This window comes from Perna viridis, chromosome 5 (genome assembly GCF_037379345.1).
Source record: "Perna viridis isolate PV_CMFRI_1.1 ecotype Kerala chromosome 5, ASM3737934v1, whole genome shotgun sequence".
NCBI classification, from domain to species: Eukaryota; Metazoa; Mollusca; class Bivalvia; order Mytilida; family Mytilidae; genus Perna; species Perna viridis.
The window spans coordinates 13,351,650-13,367,301 of record NC_142449.1 but is presented as its reverse complement, the minus strand read 5'-3'; the positions used below and the strand labels follow the sequence as shown (position 1 = coordinate 13,367,301).

General features: G+C 31.6%; 1 protein-coding gene across 1 annotated transcript; it reads right to left on the bottom strand.

Annotated features, from left to right (window-relative positions):
* Positions 1-955: 955 nt before the first annotated feature.
* On the bottom strand, positions 956-12,074 carry LOC148616106 (uncharacterized). The gene is made up of 5 exons (XM_088582804.1): positions 11,942-12,074; positions 9,219-9,537; positions 7,077-7,423; positions 6,010-6,230; positions 956-2,381 (listed from the first exon to the last, which is right to left on the bottom strand). Exons 2-5 carry the CDS (start codon positions 9,533-9,535, stop codon positions 1,971-1,973), a joined length of 1,296 nt encoding a protein of 431 aa, XP_088438930.1. The 5' UTR covers positions 9,536-9,537; positions 11,942-12,074; the 3' UTR covers positions 956-1,970.
* Between the last annotated feature and the right edge of the window lie 3,578 nt (positions 12,075-15,652).

The window sequence follows — 15,652 nt, the reverse complement described above, 5'->3', positions numbered from 1 at the left end:
AATAAATTAGATATAACAAACAGTTGATTTGTTTCTTTCTGTATACATGTATCCACAGTGAATGAACTTATTCATATATCAGTTATTGTGGTTCAGCAAAATTTCATTGGCTTGTGGCTCTTTTTAACTTCATATCATGGAACCATAAAAAATTCATGATAATTTTAGAGTTCGTCTGGAATTTAAAGTTAAGAGTTCCATCAAATTATGAAAAAAAAAAACAAAAACACAAAAAAAAATAATGATACCCAATACACAAACAATAATCCATAGTATTTTAGGCAAGTTCTCTGTAACCAAAAATTCCTATGTATACAGTGGCACAGATAAAAGTATTAGATGTTGTTTAAATTTTCAATATCACATCCTTCCAAATTCTTAATATGAGCTAGTCCATTAAAAGAAGAAGAAATTGAAGATGAAGAACATTTTAGAATACACCATAAACAGTATCTAACAATGCCCGTAATTTCAATTTAACTGTAAAAGTCATGTTGTATAATAAGTCTGTACATTGCCTAAAACTAAAACTAAAATTCTATATACATATATAATACAATGTTTCAAAATAAGAAACAAATTGATTTTTGATTTTATGCAGAATTTCATCATGTTAACATCTATAATGTTTGTAACATGTTATATCATTTTGTTTATATAAGTTGTAACTGAGTCATAACAATTTCCATAATGAGTTTGTGCCAATACAGTATTTGTATTTTATATTAAAATATTCAGTACCATTTTTTTTTTTTAATCTTGACCATGGTTAGCAGGCCAATAACCAATGCTGTCTATGTTATACAAGTCAATAAAGTATCAATGTACAATCTTACAGGTGTGTCTTTAATAATCTTAAACTGGCTTGCCTTATTTTTTCACCTGTGTAATCTTACAGACTGTCTTAAAATACAATTTAGTGAAGTAAACAGGCTCCATTAAACTCGTTTTGTAATTTTTTTTTTTTTAAATTCTATAAGACATGCATTAAATTCTTCTTTGAAATATCATTAAGAGGATAATTTATATTGAATCAAACTACTATTAAAGAAGCAGACACAGAAACGTAAAAAGTATGCAGAACTTTTCTGTGTATGAGTTCTCCGCAGAAGTGATTATATTTTGTTTTTCACGATATTACCCCACTGACTATTCTATTCATTATATAAAATTTCTCAATAATTCATTGCTATTTCAACTATATTTTAAATTTTGTGACCAGTGAATCCAAATCATCAGTGACATTAATTAAAGCTATAACACCACATGAAAAAATCATTGTGATCAATGTTTAATGGTTGGGAAATGTCTGACAGCAAAATTTACAATTTTTTTTTCAAAAGTAATTAAACAAAATTTAGTACAGAGAGAACATCTGGTAGTTTACTTATATAATAATGAGAAAGTAATTGAGATGCAACTTGAACAGACAACATAAGAGGATGACCATTTGATATCAAAGGAAACTAGTACAATTAAGAATTTTAAAATAATTTTTTTTAACTTTGAAAAAAAAAATTATCATTTCAAATCATTCTGATCTGAACACTACACTTTTACATATATGATACTAAATAATTAGATTGGACATATGTGTAAAATAAATATTTTAACTGTTAACATGGTGAAAATATATACTTTGATCTGAAGAAATCTTCTGAGGCCTAGATCTCCTCAACATCAATATTTGTGTCATAATTCTATTCTACCATCCATGATTGAATTGAATGGAGATATAAATGTGCAAGTATTCAAAATGTTTACCTGTGTTTTACATATTCTAAATGTTTACCTGTGTTATAAATATTCTAAATGTTTACCTGTGTTTTACATATTCAAAATGTTTACCTATGTTTTACATACTCTAAATGTTCACCTGTGTTTTACATATTCAAAATGTTTACCTGTGTTTTCCAAATCATGTGAATGCATGAAATTGAGTGTGGGCATTTGGGAAACAAATGTCAATTTTATTTACAAGACAAGAACAAAACCATATAAGGAATAACGAACAAGATTCCAATAAAACCAACACATAATTCCATTATCGGGGGTTTCAGCACATTCCCTCTATTTTCACATATTTTGTTGAGGCCATCAATGTTAATGTTTTGAGTTGCTTTCAAATACTCATATTCTTCACAGATCTTGTTGACCTCAATGTCTGTAATGATTGGCTTAAAGGTAAAATTCAACAATATAGCAAGGAGCAACACCTGTAATGTAATGACAATCAGCAGGCTTTTATAATTCAAACCCTTTACTGCTGGAACGGAAGGTGCATTTCGTTGAAGGTCACCAGGAACTACTACTACACCTTCTATGGTGTCCTTGAAATGATCATAATCTGGATTTGAAACATCCAGGTCACCACTAAGTACCTGAAATAAAAAATAAAATTTTAGAAAAACATGGAAATATAGCAAAGTTATGTAAGCATATACATGTATGTGCATAAAGAATTTAATAAAATATGTCAAATAAATAAGTTGAAAGTCGAAAGACTAAGACATTCTGCATACCATTCTTATATCAATATTTTCAAATACCCTGTAATACAAAACTCATAAATGCAAAGACAGAATTGGAAGTAGACAGAAAATTAGGTCAGAAGTACAATCAGCATGCTGAAACTGCATACATCATTCCAAAGAAGAATTCCCATGTACATGTAGTTTTAACTGTTAAAAAAATTCCTTGTGGAACACAGCTTTCTATGACTGCAAAGATCGAACCCTCTAAAACAGTTTGGGCAAGTATTGGAACACTATTCAAACTTGATACAGATTTGGATTTTGAATACAACTGGATATTTGAAACAAGATAAACATTTTACTAGAAATGAAGTGGTCACTTTTTGGCCCCTTGTTCCTATATGGTTCAAGTCAAAACCTCAAAATTAATCCCAACCGTCTTTTTGGGGGTATGGCAACCTTGTGGAAAAACATCAAAGCAATCCAATTCCTTTTACTCAAGTTATCATCTAGAAATCAGAAAAAAATATTTGTTTATGGGCCCTTTGTGGTCCCGTATTCTTACTTGGCTCATGTCATAACACAATTCAAAGTGTTGCTAGCACTGGAGGTTCTTGATTCTTGTGAAAATCGTAGCATGAACAAAAATTATACGATGAAAAATGAAACTAATTTTTATTTCCCATATTATTTAGAACTTATTTCCTTATATGTATAAACAGAATGTCAGTCATTACTACTGATCTCTGAAGTAAAAACTGTCAATAGTTAAATAGTATCCAACTTCAGACACATTTACAGATTTTGTTCCATTTCACCTTTTCCCTAACAATTTAAACCTGCCCAAAAGTTAATTTGCATTTAGATTCAAAGACTATTTAAACTGAGTATTTATCAGAGATGATTTTATGAGGTCAACAAACAAAATGGAATTGACAAAATTGGAAGTAAATATACATTAAAAAAAGAATCAAAATGGTAAAACCTCGATTTCAAATAGCGGAATTCTGCTAAAATGCAGCAAAAAATCATCCCTGATCATACACAGTAACTTTACTCAAATAAAACCAATTTCAGCTTAAGCACATATTTTTTCCTTGATCTATATAATATTTTCCAAAACTTTTATCAACCTAAATTTTCTTGCCCCTTTTACTTGTTTAAAATCACTGCTCTTCATTTCCTGTTAATTAATCACAAAATATTAATGATAAGATAAAGATTTTGATCGATAAGTGTATAAAATGGAACATGCATAACACATTTAATGATTCTTTGCACATTACTGCAAGAAATAAATTTCCTAAAAGCAAATTTATTTCTCAACACCTCAATTTTCAGTTGATTTGATTAGACTATAGATCTGAATTTATTTGCATAAATAATAGTATTATTGAGCTGAATAAACATATTTACTGGTTATGAAAGAGTTAATGTATGATATAGGTTACAGACCACCAATTCAACCAATGAGCATTTGGAACGTACGCAAAAATAGTCCTACGCAGAAATTACCCCTGTTCCTCATAGTGCTGTGAAAAAAGTTCTCATCTCATTTAAAAAATTTAAACAGTTTCTGAAAGGAAAAACATTTCTGTACATTTTATAGGTGCATTTTGCTTCTTGTGATGTGAAGCCTAATCTCCATAATGATTTTTAAATATACCCCTATCTTGTGAAAACACTTGGATTTCCCATGCTATTTATAGACCCTTCACTTCCGGTGACCAGTACTGCACTGCAAGTCTGCTAACCCCACATGCCATTCTGAGGATTGTGAGCTGACATATGTAGAATCATGCTGATATATAGTCCTCTGCAGGTTAAAGTTAAGGTAAAGTCCAGAGAAGCCATTGAATATTGTGAAATTAGCATAGAAGCCTATGGGAAGTGGAATTAGTGGTTTTTAGCCTATAAACTGAAAAACATTTGGACTATATTTTCGTGCAGTGTTCAGAAATAGTAGGAAAGTTTCTAACATGAACCGTCGACATAAGGTAATTTGATACTGAAGGAGCAAAAACCCATAAAATCAATCACAGACTTCCTTTCTATGGTATGTCACACTGTTTGTTTGTTTGTTTGTTTGTTTGTTGGGGTTTAACGTCCAAGCAGCAATATTTCAGCTATATTCAGACAATGAACATGAAATGGATGACAAAATGAACATGAAATGAAAAAAAGGATGGATCACAAGGATAATAGGGTCGACAAATTTTGATTGCCACTGGAAAAAGGGGGGATGGGTAAGGTAGGGCAATTTAGCCTCCTCTGCATTGAATATCATAAACGATCAATTAACATATGAAGTACTTCAAAGCACTTTAGATTACAGCTGTGGTAAAAAAAAGTGACAAACATCTGACCAACATTTTGTGCAAGACAAATGCAGCATCTATTAAAAGATATGAAGAAACTAGTCCAATTATATGATCTTTTAACTCCTCGCTATCGCTCTGGGTAAAACAATGCAACATAAATGGCCAGCCTGTGGTAAAACAATGATAAAATGGAATTTCTATGATTTCTTAATTAAAATTATTGTCCTGTTATAAGGAAAATGCTAGTTTCAGGCCATTTCGGCCCATAATAAAAAAAAAAATGTTCATGTCTTAACCCTAAAAAAATCAATCCAAGTCTTCCTTTGGTGGTGTAGCACCTTTTAATATAATTTCAAAAAGATCCATTCACTATTAGTCAAGTAATTGTCTGAGCATCAGGAAAATGCTTGATGGTCCTTTTTGGACCCTTATTTCTAAATTGTTAAAGCCTAAACCCCTAAATAGCAATGTCTGACCTTTGTGGTATGGAATATTGTCATGGTTGTGGAATAATAACATAGACATTTGTGTGATTTTAATGGACTAATAGTTAAATTATATGAAATGCGTGTTTTAACCCCTTTTCAAAACCACTGGACCATCATTACCCAAATCAATACCAACTTTTGCATTTTAGGACCCTGTTATAAAGTTTTAGAAAGACTAACTAATGTTCAAGCTAATGCATGAAAATCAAGCTTCTATATACAACAAAGAAGCAGATGATGATGACACAGACAATGACAGTGTCATATCAGAATAAGGCCTAAAATTTGTTACAGTTTAATAAAACAGATGCCCATAAATATGGCACATTTTTCATAAAGCAGGTAGTATAGATATACCTTCTCTATTGCTGATACAAGTACAAAGTATCATAAAGTGGAACTAAATTCCATAAAAGAAAGAAATGTCTTTGTAAATGTATATTAAAGGGATAATCAAGTATATGGTATTATTTCCAGAACAGACAACTTTCACATTCACTTCAGTTCCAGAAAAGTTCTCAATTATACGGAGGTCAATTTATGTCAACTGGCGTATGTTTGGGAGATATTGCAATAGGAGCCAAGGCATCAGAAACTTGATTCAATTACTACAAAGAAGTTTTAAAAAATTTTCTAAAAATTGTGATTGTGAGAGTCACCTTTATTAGCTATGAATAGCCATTATATGTAGTAGTGTTTTTAAAACATTTACAGTAAATACTTTACCTGGTGCATTAGTTTCAGTATTTTAACATCAAGTTTAGGTATAACTGTGTACATGTAAGTCAACTTCTCGTCCACATTTGCACAGTAATTAATAATCCTTGCAAATCTATTTTCTGGAATTCCAAGATGCTGACAGAAAAGTTCTTCCCTTTTCTTAACTTCAGGATTTTTTCTACCATCAAATAAGTCAGCTTTGGTCATCACTCCATAGACAGGAATAACTAGAAATAATTTGTTTTTTTATAAATATGTGATCGATTCAATTTAATTACATGTAACAAGTCAGATTTTTCTGACATAACCAACCATACAAGTTTATTTTCAAGAAGAATTTTTTGTAAACCAACAATACTTCTTTAGGTTTATAATTTTTTTTAATACATATCATAAGTGTCTGGCACAGAAAGAATTAGCTCACAGAAATTAAAAATATGAAATCAAACATTTTAAGATCAAAATAAAAAATCTTAATAACTGTTCTGAATCTGCTTTTTTTTTATTCTGGGGGGAGGGGGGCTTGAAATCTAATGAAGTTTATTCTAAAGAGACTATTAGCTTGATAACTTGGCCCAAAATCTTCAATCTGAATCCCACAGATTACCAAGATTTAAGCAATTCATACCAAGTAATTCCTTGATTGTTAGGGGTATGCATGTAAACCCCAACCACTTTTTTGTGGTACTTAACTTTGTGATAATTAAAACAAGTAATATCTTTAAAAAAAAAGATAGCTGACGCATTAAAATTTTACTTCTAATCAAGGGGTTATAGAAAATATTTATAAATCATTGATTTCTTTCAAGAAAATAACACATGGCATGCAATTTCTAATTTTCTATACAGTTTTCATGAATGCCAATAAGTTATCAGTATTTGGCCAATCGGGAAACAGAATTGCTATCAGGTGACTGTCTTTCCATAGAAAAGCGTCCTTAAGGTCAATGGGTAAAAAGCTAAACTATACCGACTGCGTCGGAAAAAGATCATGCATCAAATAGAACTCATTTTATTACAAGAAAACCAATTGATAAATGAAGACAATAGCACAACACTGTTATATGACTAACCTCTTTTACTGTTTGCAATCTTATTGACACATTTGAAAAGTTGATCTGGAAAATTTGCCTCTGGGTCACCAGAACATACACAGATTACACGATCAATCTTCAAATATTCTTCACGCTGCCCATACCTTTCTCTAAAACCCTCTATATTAGTACTATCAAAGCCTTCTCTTATATTCAAGAGGCTTTCACCTTCTTCCACACGTCCATCAAAGATAATCCTCAGTAACTCTTGATTAAAGAGATTATTTTCATTTTCCAAACCCATCACGTCAATAAAAGTTGGCATTAAGACCTCATCATCTTCAAACTGCTCAGTTTTTCTGGTATAGTACTTCTCTTTCTTAAGGCTGAATAATAATAAGGTACGTCCATAACAAACTTTCTGTAAGGTTTTATCGAAGTCCAAATACAAGTTACACATTAGACAGAACATACATGTAGATGGATTATGACAAGGAGGTTTATATGCACCCAAAAACTTTGTGGAAGGTATAATAAAACTAATGGCTATAGAGTTTTCAAATATTCATAAAAGGTAAAGGCCAAACCACTTTAATTCAATCAAAACCTTCCTTTTGTCATATGGAACATTGTAGCATATTTTCATAAAGGACTATACACATATACTATAATTATTTCACAGAAACCAGGAAGTCATTCATTTTCCCTTTAATTAATATCAAAATGTTTGTAGAAATTGTTTTTTTACCCAATCTGCTAACTGACAGCATGGAGGCATACTATTCACACATTATGTAAACAATATTCATACACTTATGTAGAAATTAAATTACTAAAAGATATCCAAGTACACATTCTCAGCTTTATTTTGACATTTGATCAACATACACACATATTATGAACTTACAAATTTGCATAAATCTAAGTTCTGTGTGTTTTTTTACTATATGATGGGGTGGCCATTTGACCCAGAATTAGTGATGCCTAAACTTCCAAATCAATCCTAACCTTTTATGTAGTATACAATCTTTCAGTACATTTTTCTTTAGATTCATGCACTTATACTCAAATGGCTGGAAACCAGGCACCAATGCCACAATACATGGAAAATTACTTAAGTCTGACAAAATTCTGTTTGTGATTTCATCAATTTCAAAGACTTTAATTGGAGTTATCATGGAAAATCAAATACTCTAAGACTTAAGTATTTTTAACTTTTGTGGCCTCAGGCCAGAAAATGATAGTTTTTTTTTTTCTTTTTTGGGTCCTGATTCCTAAATGGTTAGAACAGTAACCTCCAAAATCAATCCAAACCTTAACTATCCTTATCACATACAACCTTATGGTACACATGATTCAATTTATAGGCCAGAAGCCAGAAAATGTTTGTTTGTTTTCTTTGAAGTAATTTTTACCCCTTAATTCCAATAAAAAGCTTCACCAAGCCCAGCATAATACGACTGCACTTGTCGAACCCTGAACAATTGGACACAACATTAGTTTTGACAAACTTAAGCTTTACGACTTACAAATTATTATGGGCACAACAAATGGTTTGGACACTATATTGCACAAAATTTTAAATTCAATTAAAAATGTTCAAAATCACACCAATAATAAAAAAGGTGATTTATTTTGGGTAGGACCCCTTATACAGTAACTCAGAAACCATAAGAGAAATTTGAAATGTGATTAGAAATGTACGCAGGGATTTTATGAAGAATACAATACAAAAAAATTTCAAAATTAAACCAAAAAAACCAAAAAATAAGAAACACAATGAAAAAAAATTAAAATGAGTCAAAAACAAATATTCTGCATAGGTTTTGATAAATCCCCTAATTTTACCTTTTTGCCCCTTTTTCTAAAACAGTATCGGCCACAAAGGCCAAAATAAATAGGAACCTTCCTTAAGTGGTCAGTAAAATTATATCAAAGTATCAAAATTTCAGAAAAATTGGTCAATCACAACTGAAGTTATCGCACAGAAACAAAGTGTACCCAGACAACACCGACAGCAACTGTGTTGTGTAAATAGTAAGGTTAACAACCTCCAAATTAAGTTCCAACCTTCTTCCTGTAGTATAAAAAAAATCTTTTACACCTCCATAGAGATCCATCTGAAGTTATTCCACAAAGACAACAATGAGTTGGACAGTGAACTGTATACGTGTAACATACCTTTTTATTTGATGAGTAATCTGTATAGTTCCGTCGCCTTTACCATATGCTGCCAGTTCTCTCCATTTATCATCATTAAAACTAGCAAATATTGTATTAAGAAGGGATGACTTGCCACAGCCTGGTGGCCCAATAACAGCAATATTCAGAGGAGGTTTTCCGCTTGACATAGTTCCCACACTCTTCTGACAAATCTCAATTAATTTTTGCTTTGTTGTCCAGCCTTTTCTCTTCGTTGGATCAGCATTTATGTAATTGTCGATCTCAATCTCACTATCAGATTCTTCTAGCTTTGGAGGCTCATATGTGTCACCCATATCTAAAAAAAAATCTCTACAATTATATTCTGTATATATTTCAATATTTCAATATTTTTATTTGTTCTAACACAGTAAATGGTCATAACACAAATAGTAGAAACAAAGTATGTAAATTCGGACAACAACAACAAAGAAAAAAGAAAGAAATAAATGCATATAATCTACATCTAGTTTGATTAACATAAAAATTTGCGGCGGTGGTGACTCAATTGTGCAAAAAAAAAAAAACAAAACAAAACAAAACAAAAAAAAAAGTGTAGTAAGAATATGCGAGAGGTGACAAAGTACAGTGCAAATAGACATTATAGAAAGAGTGGTTGTAAATAATTACAGTATAAAATACATCTTTGTTCTACATCTTAAAAATATGTATGTAAAAAAATACAATTTAGCAGATCTTTACATCCTTTTTGTCACAAAATTTGAGAAACAATTAAATCTTTATCATGTTTATTAGATAAATATATATATATCCAAACTAGAGACTCTAAAGAGCCTCAATGCCTCACCTGGAAACTCATAAAAAATCTTGTTGCCATAATGATATTATTTCATTAAGCAGAACAATTATAAAAATCATATTCATTTTCAGAGGCCCAACCGTGCAACATTTGAGAGATCACTTTTGTAAGCTTTATCACACACTTGGTATTGGGAAACTGGGATCTGTCACCGACACTATGGAGAAACATTCCAGGATGGATTAAAGGATGTGTTTACTTCTTGTTGCAAATAAAACATGATTATTGTAACAGAAAGTAATATATCCAACAAATCATACCACATTTAATCATTTGTACTGTGACACATACAATTTAATTCATGAATCAGAGAGGAAAATTTCAAGCTGAAACTTGATTATATTTTTTCTATCAAAAATATATACAGCTTAAGCATTGTATTCTTTAAAAAGACTTGACCTCTATGTCCCAATGGTTCAAGGACTTGGACATTGAAGACCATGGAGCAAGACAAAACATTTTTTTACATTTCAAGGGCAATAAATCTAGTATTTAGGCTAAAAACCACTAATTCCACTTCCCATAGGCTTTTATTAGGCTTTTCCATAATTTGGACCTATAACTTAAAAAAATGCATTTTGAAGGATTTTTGTAGTGTATTCCTCTCATAGCAAAGTTTACAAGATCTTCAAGTAGTTTAAAGCTATTCCAAGAAACTTATCATTTTGCCATGGCCTCAGCTTAAGGCTAAAAACCACTAATTCCACTTCCCATAGGCTTTTATGCTAATTTCACAATATTCAATGGCTTCTCTGGACTTTACCTTAACTTTAACCTGCAGAGGACTATATATCAGCATGATTCTACATATGTCAGCTCACAATCCTCAGAATGGCATGTGGGGTTAGCAGACTTGCAGTGCAGTACTGGTCACCGGAAGTGAAGTGTCTATAAATAGCATGGGAAATCCCAGTGTTTTCACAAGATAGGGGTATATTTAGAAATCATTATGGAGATTAGGCTTCACATCACAAGAAGCAAAATGCACCTATAAAATGTACAGAAATGTTTTTCCTTTCAGAAACTGTTTAAATTTTTTAAATGAGATGAGAACTTTTTTCACAGCACTAAGAGGAACAGGGGTAATTTCTGCGTAGGGCTATTTTTGCGTACATTCCAAATGCTCATTGGTTGAATTGGTGGTCTGTAACTTTTAGTTACCGAACAACTCTGAAACCTATATCAAACTTCTCAAGATATTGTGTTTTTTCATTGGAATTAAATCAAATAAGGAGGCATCCTTTAATTCACCACAAAGACTTTAGTTGAGCTTATCAAGCTTTATTTTAATTTTCTGTCTTTCATACGTTTTTTAGAGATATAACTTTTTGGTTGCTTCAGGGCCTTCAATAGTCCGAACAATTATGAAGTCATAGGTGGCTAATTTTATTTTTTTTATAGATTGCTTGGTAACCTCCGTTAGTGATGCATAAATATCAGATTAAAACATCAGGCCAACAAAGGAGTGTTCACTCTTTTCATTTATATAGACCAACAAATTAAGTACCAATCCATGTAAAAAAATAATCCAGGCGGCGGGTGTGGGTATATGCAGACATGCCTCTAGAATAGGTCTATTTTTCAAGAGTTGAAATATACATTTTTTCTACTTTCCTTTGTGAATGGATGGTCATTTCTGAGCCATACTTTGTCAATGGGTCACATTTCTACAATTTACAAGTATATGAACGGTGCGTTTTTTTTTCAGCTCCGTCTGCACCCACGTACCGAATTTTAACAAATAGGGCCCACTCGATGAAATTAATCAACTGGGTACATAGAAGCATAGAAAGGTCTCTGGTAGAAGTAATAATTGTTGTATAAACCCATGCATGAATAACCTCCTAAACGCTTTAGGGGGAGGCTATAGCAACTGACAAACCTTTTTTATTCGGTATCTCAGAACGTCTGAACTGAACACTTTTCTACTTTCGCTTTTGCAGTGCGTAGTTTATTCCATTAGGCATTGTTTGATTAGCTAGATTGTTTTGTTTGTTTGTTTGTTGGGGTTTAACGTCCGAGCAGCAATATTTCAGCTATATTCAGACAATGAACATGAAATTGACGATAAAATGAACATGAAATGAAAAAAAAGGATGGGTCACAAGGATATTAGGGTCGACAAATTTTGATTGCCACTGGAAAAAGGGGGGATGGGTAAGGTCGGGCAATTTAGCCTCCTGTGGCGGAGCGCAAAGGTTCCTTCTCCTATCGAATACCACAGCAGGGTTCTTTAACGTGCGAGGAACGTGGCATCTTTCCCAACATTGTGCACCACTATGGTTTGCGGTCAGGTTTTCCGTATTATAGCCTGACAACCCCAGCATGTAACACGCCAGGGGTACCCCATTCCACCACCTGGGGCACACATCCCAGTTGCTCTGTGGGCAGAGTGCCTAGACCCCGGCTAGGTTTCTGAGCACTATTTAGTCGCCTTTTACGACAAGCTTAGCGCTGCTGCAGGCCTATTATTTTAACACCCGGACCTGCACGGGGCTGATAGAGAGTAATCAAGGAAACCAAGGTGATAGCGATAATCAAAAGTCTCGAAAAGTCGTGATAATTTGGGTATTTTGTCGACAAAAATGACAATGTCATCTCAAAAAGTCACGATAATTTTTCGCAATAGTTAAGATAATTATAGGTAGGTCTAAGTATCGTATTAATTTTCCCATAGACTTCTATAGTGAAGTGCATATTTTTAGCATTTAAAAAAAAATATATAAATTGATTCAATAAAACATTCACTTATGTAGCATTTCTAAGGACATGTGAAAAAATAATTTCCCGCAAAGAAAATAGGGTGAGTCCACGAAGATCGAACAGAAAAGTAGTCTTGAACTATAAATAGTAATTTTCTCTACTTTCACTTTCATTTTCATCAAACCAACCTTTTCAGTGGAACATTTTTATGTTATTGTGTTAGATTTTCATTTCAAAAAGTTCTTCATCTTACAGTGTGATGTTTGCTCTATTTTATAAGTCACTGCGCATATCTTTTGACAAAACATTAGTTGGTAAAGAGGCAAAAAGAAAATGCACTATATTTTTATAGCATCCATGTTTTGACCCGCTCAGGGATATGCAATACGATACTGGTACCTACCATATTGTGGAATGTCAACGGTTCGGAACTGGGGCTGCTTTGGAGTTTGGATATTTCAGTGCATATTTCGAGATTTGTATAGGGAACTTGCTAAATTAGCTCTTACAATTTTTTTTTCTTTTTTAATTAAAATATTGCTCACCAAGCACCTGCTATATATTAATTCATTTACTTACGTTACTTTTTATGTATTATTTTAGTTACTTTATGTTCCTTTTTGTGTTTATCTTTTTTCCATGTCAGATCTTTGTCCCTTGATTACATTCTTTTGATTTCCGATAGAATTTCGGTTCCCTTAGTTATTTTTTATATTATACACTACATTATTACCATATATTTTATTTTATATTGTTTAATGTTGTTGCTATAGAAATATTTCTATTTGAATTTATATCTTTAATAATTTGATTTTTATGTATATAACCGAAAAAAAATAATAAGTTCAGCATTTCTAATTGACATTGGACGGGGAGCTGAAAAAGAATTTTAGTCATATTTCTGTTCTTTTTTTTTTTTCGGCTACATGTTTAGCATGATGGAACATTTTATTCCTAATTGACTCTATAACATATCATGATACCAATGATATGCAAAACACTTAGTTATGTTTGATATATTTAAATATTTTGGCAATATTGTATTACAGATAATTTATATTTTCTATTAGTTCCACCATTTTGATCAGAATTAGAGGAAATGAGTTATTATTTGATCGTTGGTTGATTGAGCTGAACAAGAATAAAGAACAATGAAAAGTCCTACACATTATTTTTCCCTTTTTCGTAGGGTATAATTGATTGTTACAATCACTATGAAATTTATCTGGCAAGGTTTTATTATAAAGTTCTTTTTCTACTTTTATTCGTACAAAAGTTTTTGCTTTTTCCTATTTACCTGTATTTGTATATATTTTTAATTGGGTATTAATACTTTTCAAAACTTATGGAAAGTTCGACCTCGTTATAGGGACCAAACTGCACTAAAATATTTATATTGTATTTTTAAATTGAAGATGTGTACTAAATGAAAAAAAATTAATATTTGTTTAAATATGTTCTATAGATGTAAGACATTTGTATTGAATATGATGTAATAAATTCAATTTTAAAATTAGAAGGAAACTCGTAAATCCAGGTATAAAGACTATACATGGAAAACAAACACACACAAAAAGCTAATGCTAATCAAAATTAAAGATACAAAAATAAGCAAATCGCGTGAATCCTCAAAATTGGGAGCATGGACTAGATGCACTTGCAGCGTAAGCATGCTTTGCTTTTAATAATGTTGTGCGAATTTAATCAGAGGAAGTAAATGGAATAAAAAGTAATGTTTTATTACCAAATTAAAGGACCAAATAAGGCATGTAAAAAATATTTGGGACTGATAGCTCTAGGTAGGAGGAAAGAATGTAAAACGCAATTTCTCTTCCACTGAAATAAAGGAATGTTAGAAGCAAATACATTTAAGAATCAACATAAATGAATGACATTTTTAAGTTCTATAAGTATGTGAACAATAAACACCGAAAATAGTATAATCAAAGTACCTAAGTACTGAGTCAATGAAGGCCTTCATAATTTGCTCTGTTCACTCTTCAAATTATAAAAAAAGATTGTATACATGTAATACTAAAATAGGGAAAGTAATTTTTAAACCCCTTCGGAATGATAGGTATACACTTTTACCCTTGTCCGTGTCTCCGATATTATTTTGTTCGATATGTTGCTATAAATAGTCAGATTTCGCATTTTTAACGGCTAGATTACAGTTTTCTCTTATTTTTCTGATTTTTTCCCAACTATCCGGACTACCATGCTTTTTGCTTTGTTATGACAGCGGTTTTTCTTCCTAATTATTTTTTAAGCTAGAGTTAATCTCCAAAATGGGTCTTTCTTGTTTATACTAATGATACGGTTTTTTATAACCGTCACAGGCAGAAATAATTTTATCCGTAATATTTGAAGTAGACGAATCTATTTGTTCCTATTAGAATGTGGGGTTATCAAAGGCAATATAGATATTAAAATGTTCGAAAACGGTTGTTGTTTTAGGATTCTAATCATAAATTTTTGAAAGATGCCGTTAATTGTGGAAGGAAAGCATTATTCGATCACAAGAACGTCCATTTTCATATGTGGACAGGTAACATTAAAAATGCTTGCTTACCATTTCACCAATATATCTAAGTAATTGTTTCTTGGCGTATTTTGATAAAATAAACTTTTTTTGGAAAGAGCAGTTTGTGTTGCAGACAATGTCATATTTTTCATGACGTAATGATAAGATCAAAGCGTATTACAATATCACAAATATCTCCTCTTTCATTTGGACATTGCAGAAATGGAAAGAAACCGATTTGAAGACAAAATGTTAGACTTTTTTTTTCAAATTATGCGAACAGGTTTTTTTAATCGAGACTTTTATTAACTATATAGACAATTTATTACATAACCCCAATGAAAATATATATTAAATGTTCAATCA

Excerpts from the sequence above, each read along its gene's own strand:
- LOC148616106 (XM_088582804.1), bottom strand. The coding sequence starts at position 9,535 with ATGGGTGACACATATGAGCCTCCAAAGCTAGAAGAATCTGATAGTGAG. Across the intron at positions 6,231-7,076 it reads GATTGCAAACAGTAAAAGAG|TTATTCCTGTCTATGGAGTG; the intron begins GTTAGTCATATA and ends AATTATTTCTAG. Across the intron at positions 2,382-6,009 it reads TACTGAAACTAATGCACCAG|GTACTTAGTGGTGACCTGGA; the intron begins GTAAAGTATTTA and ends TTTTTATTTCAG.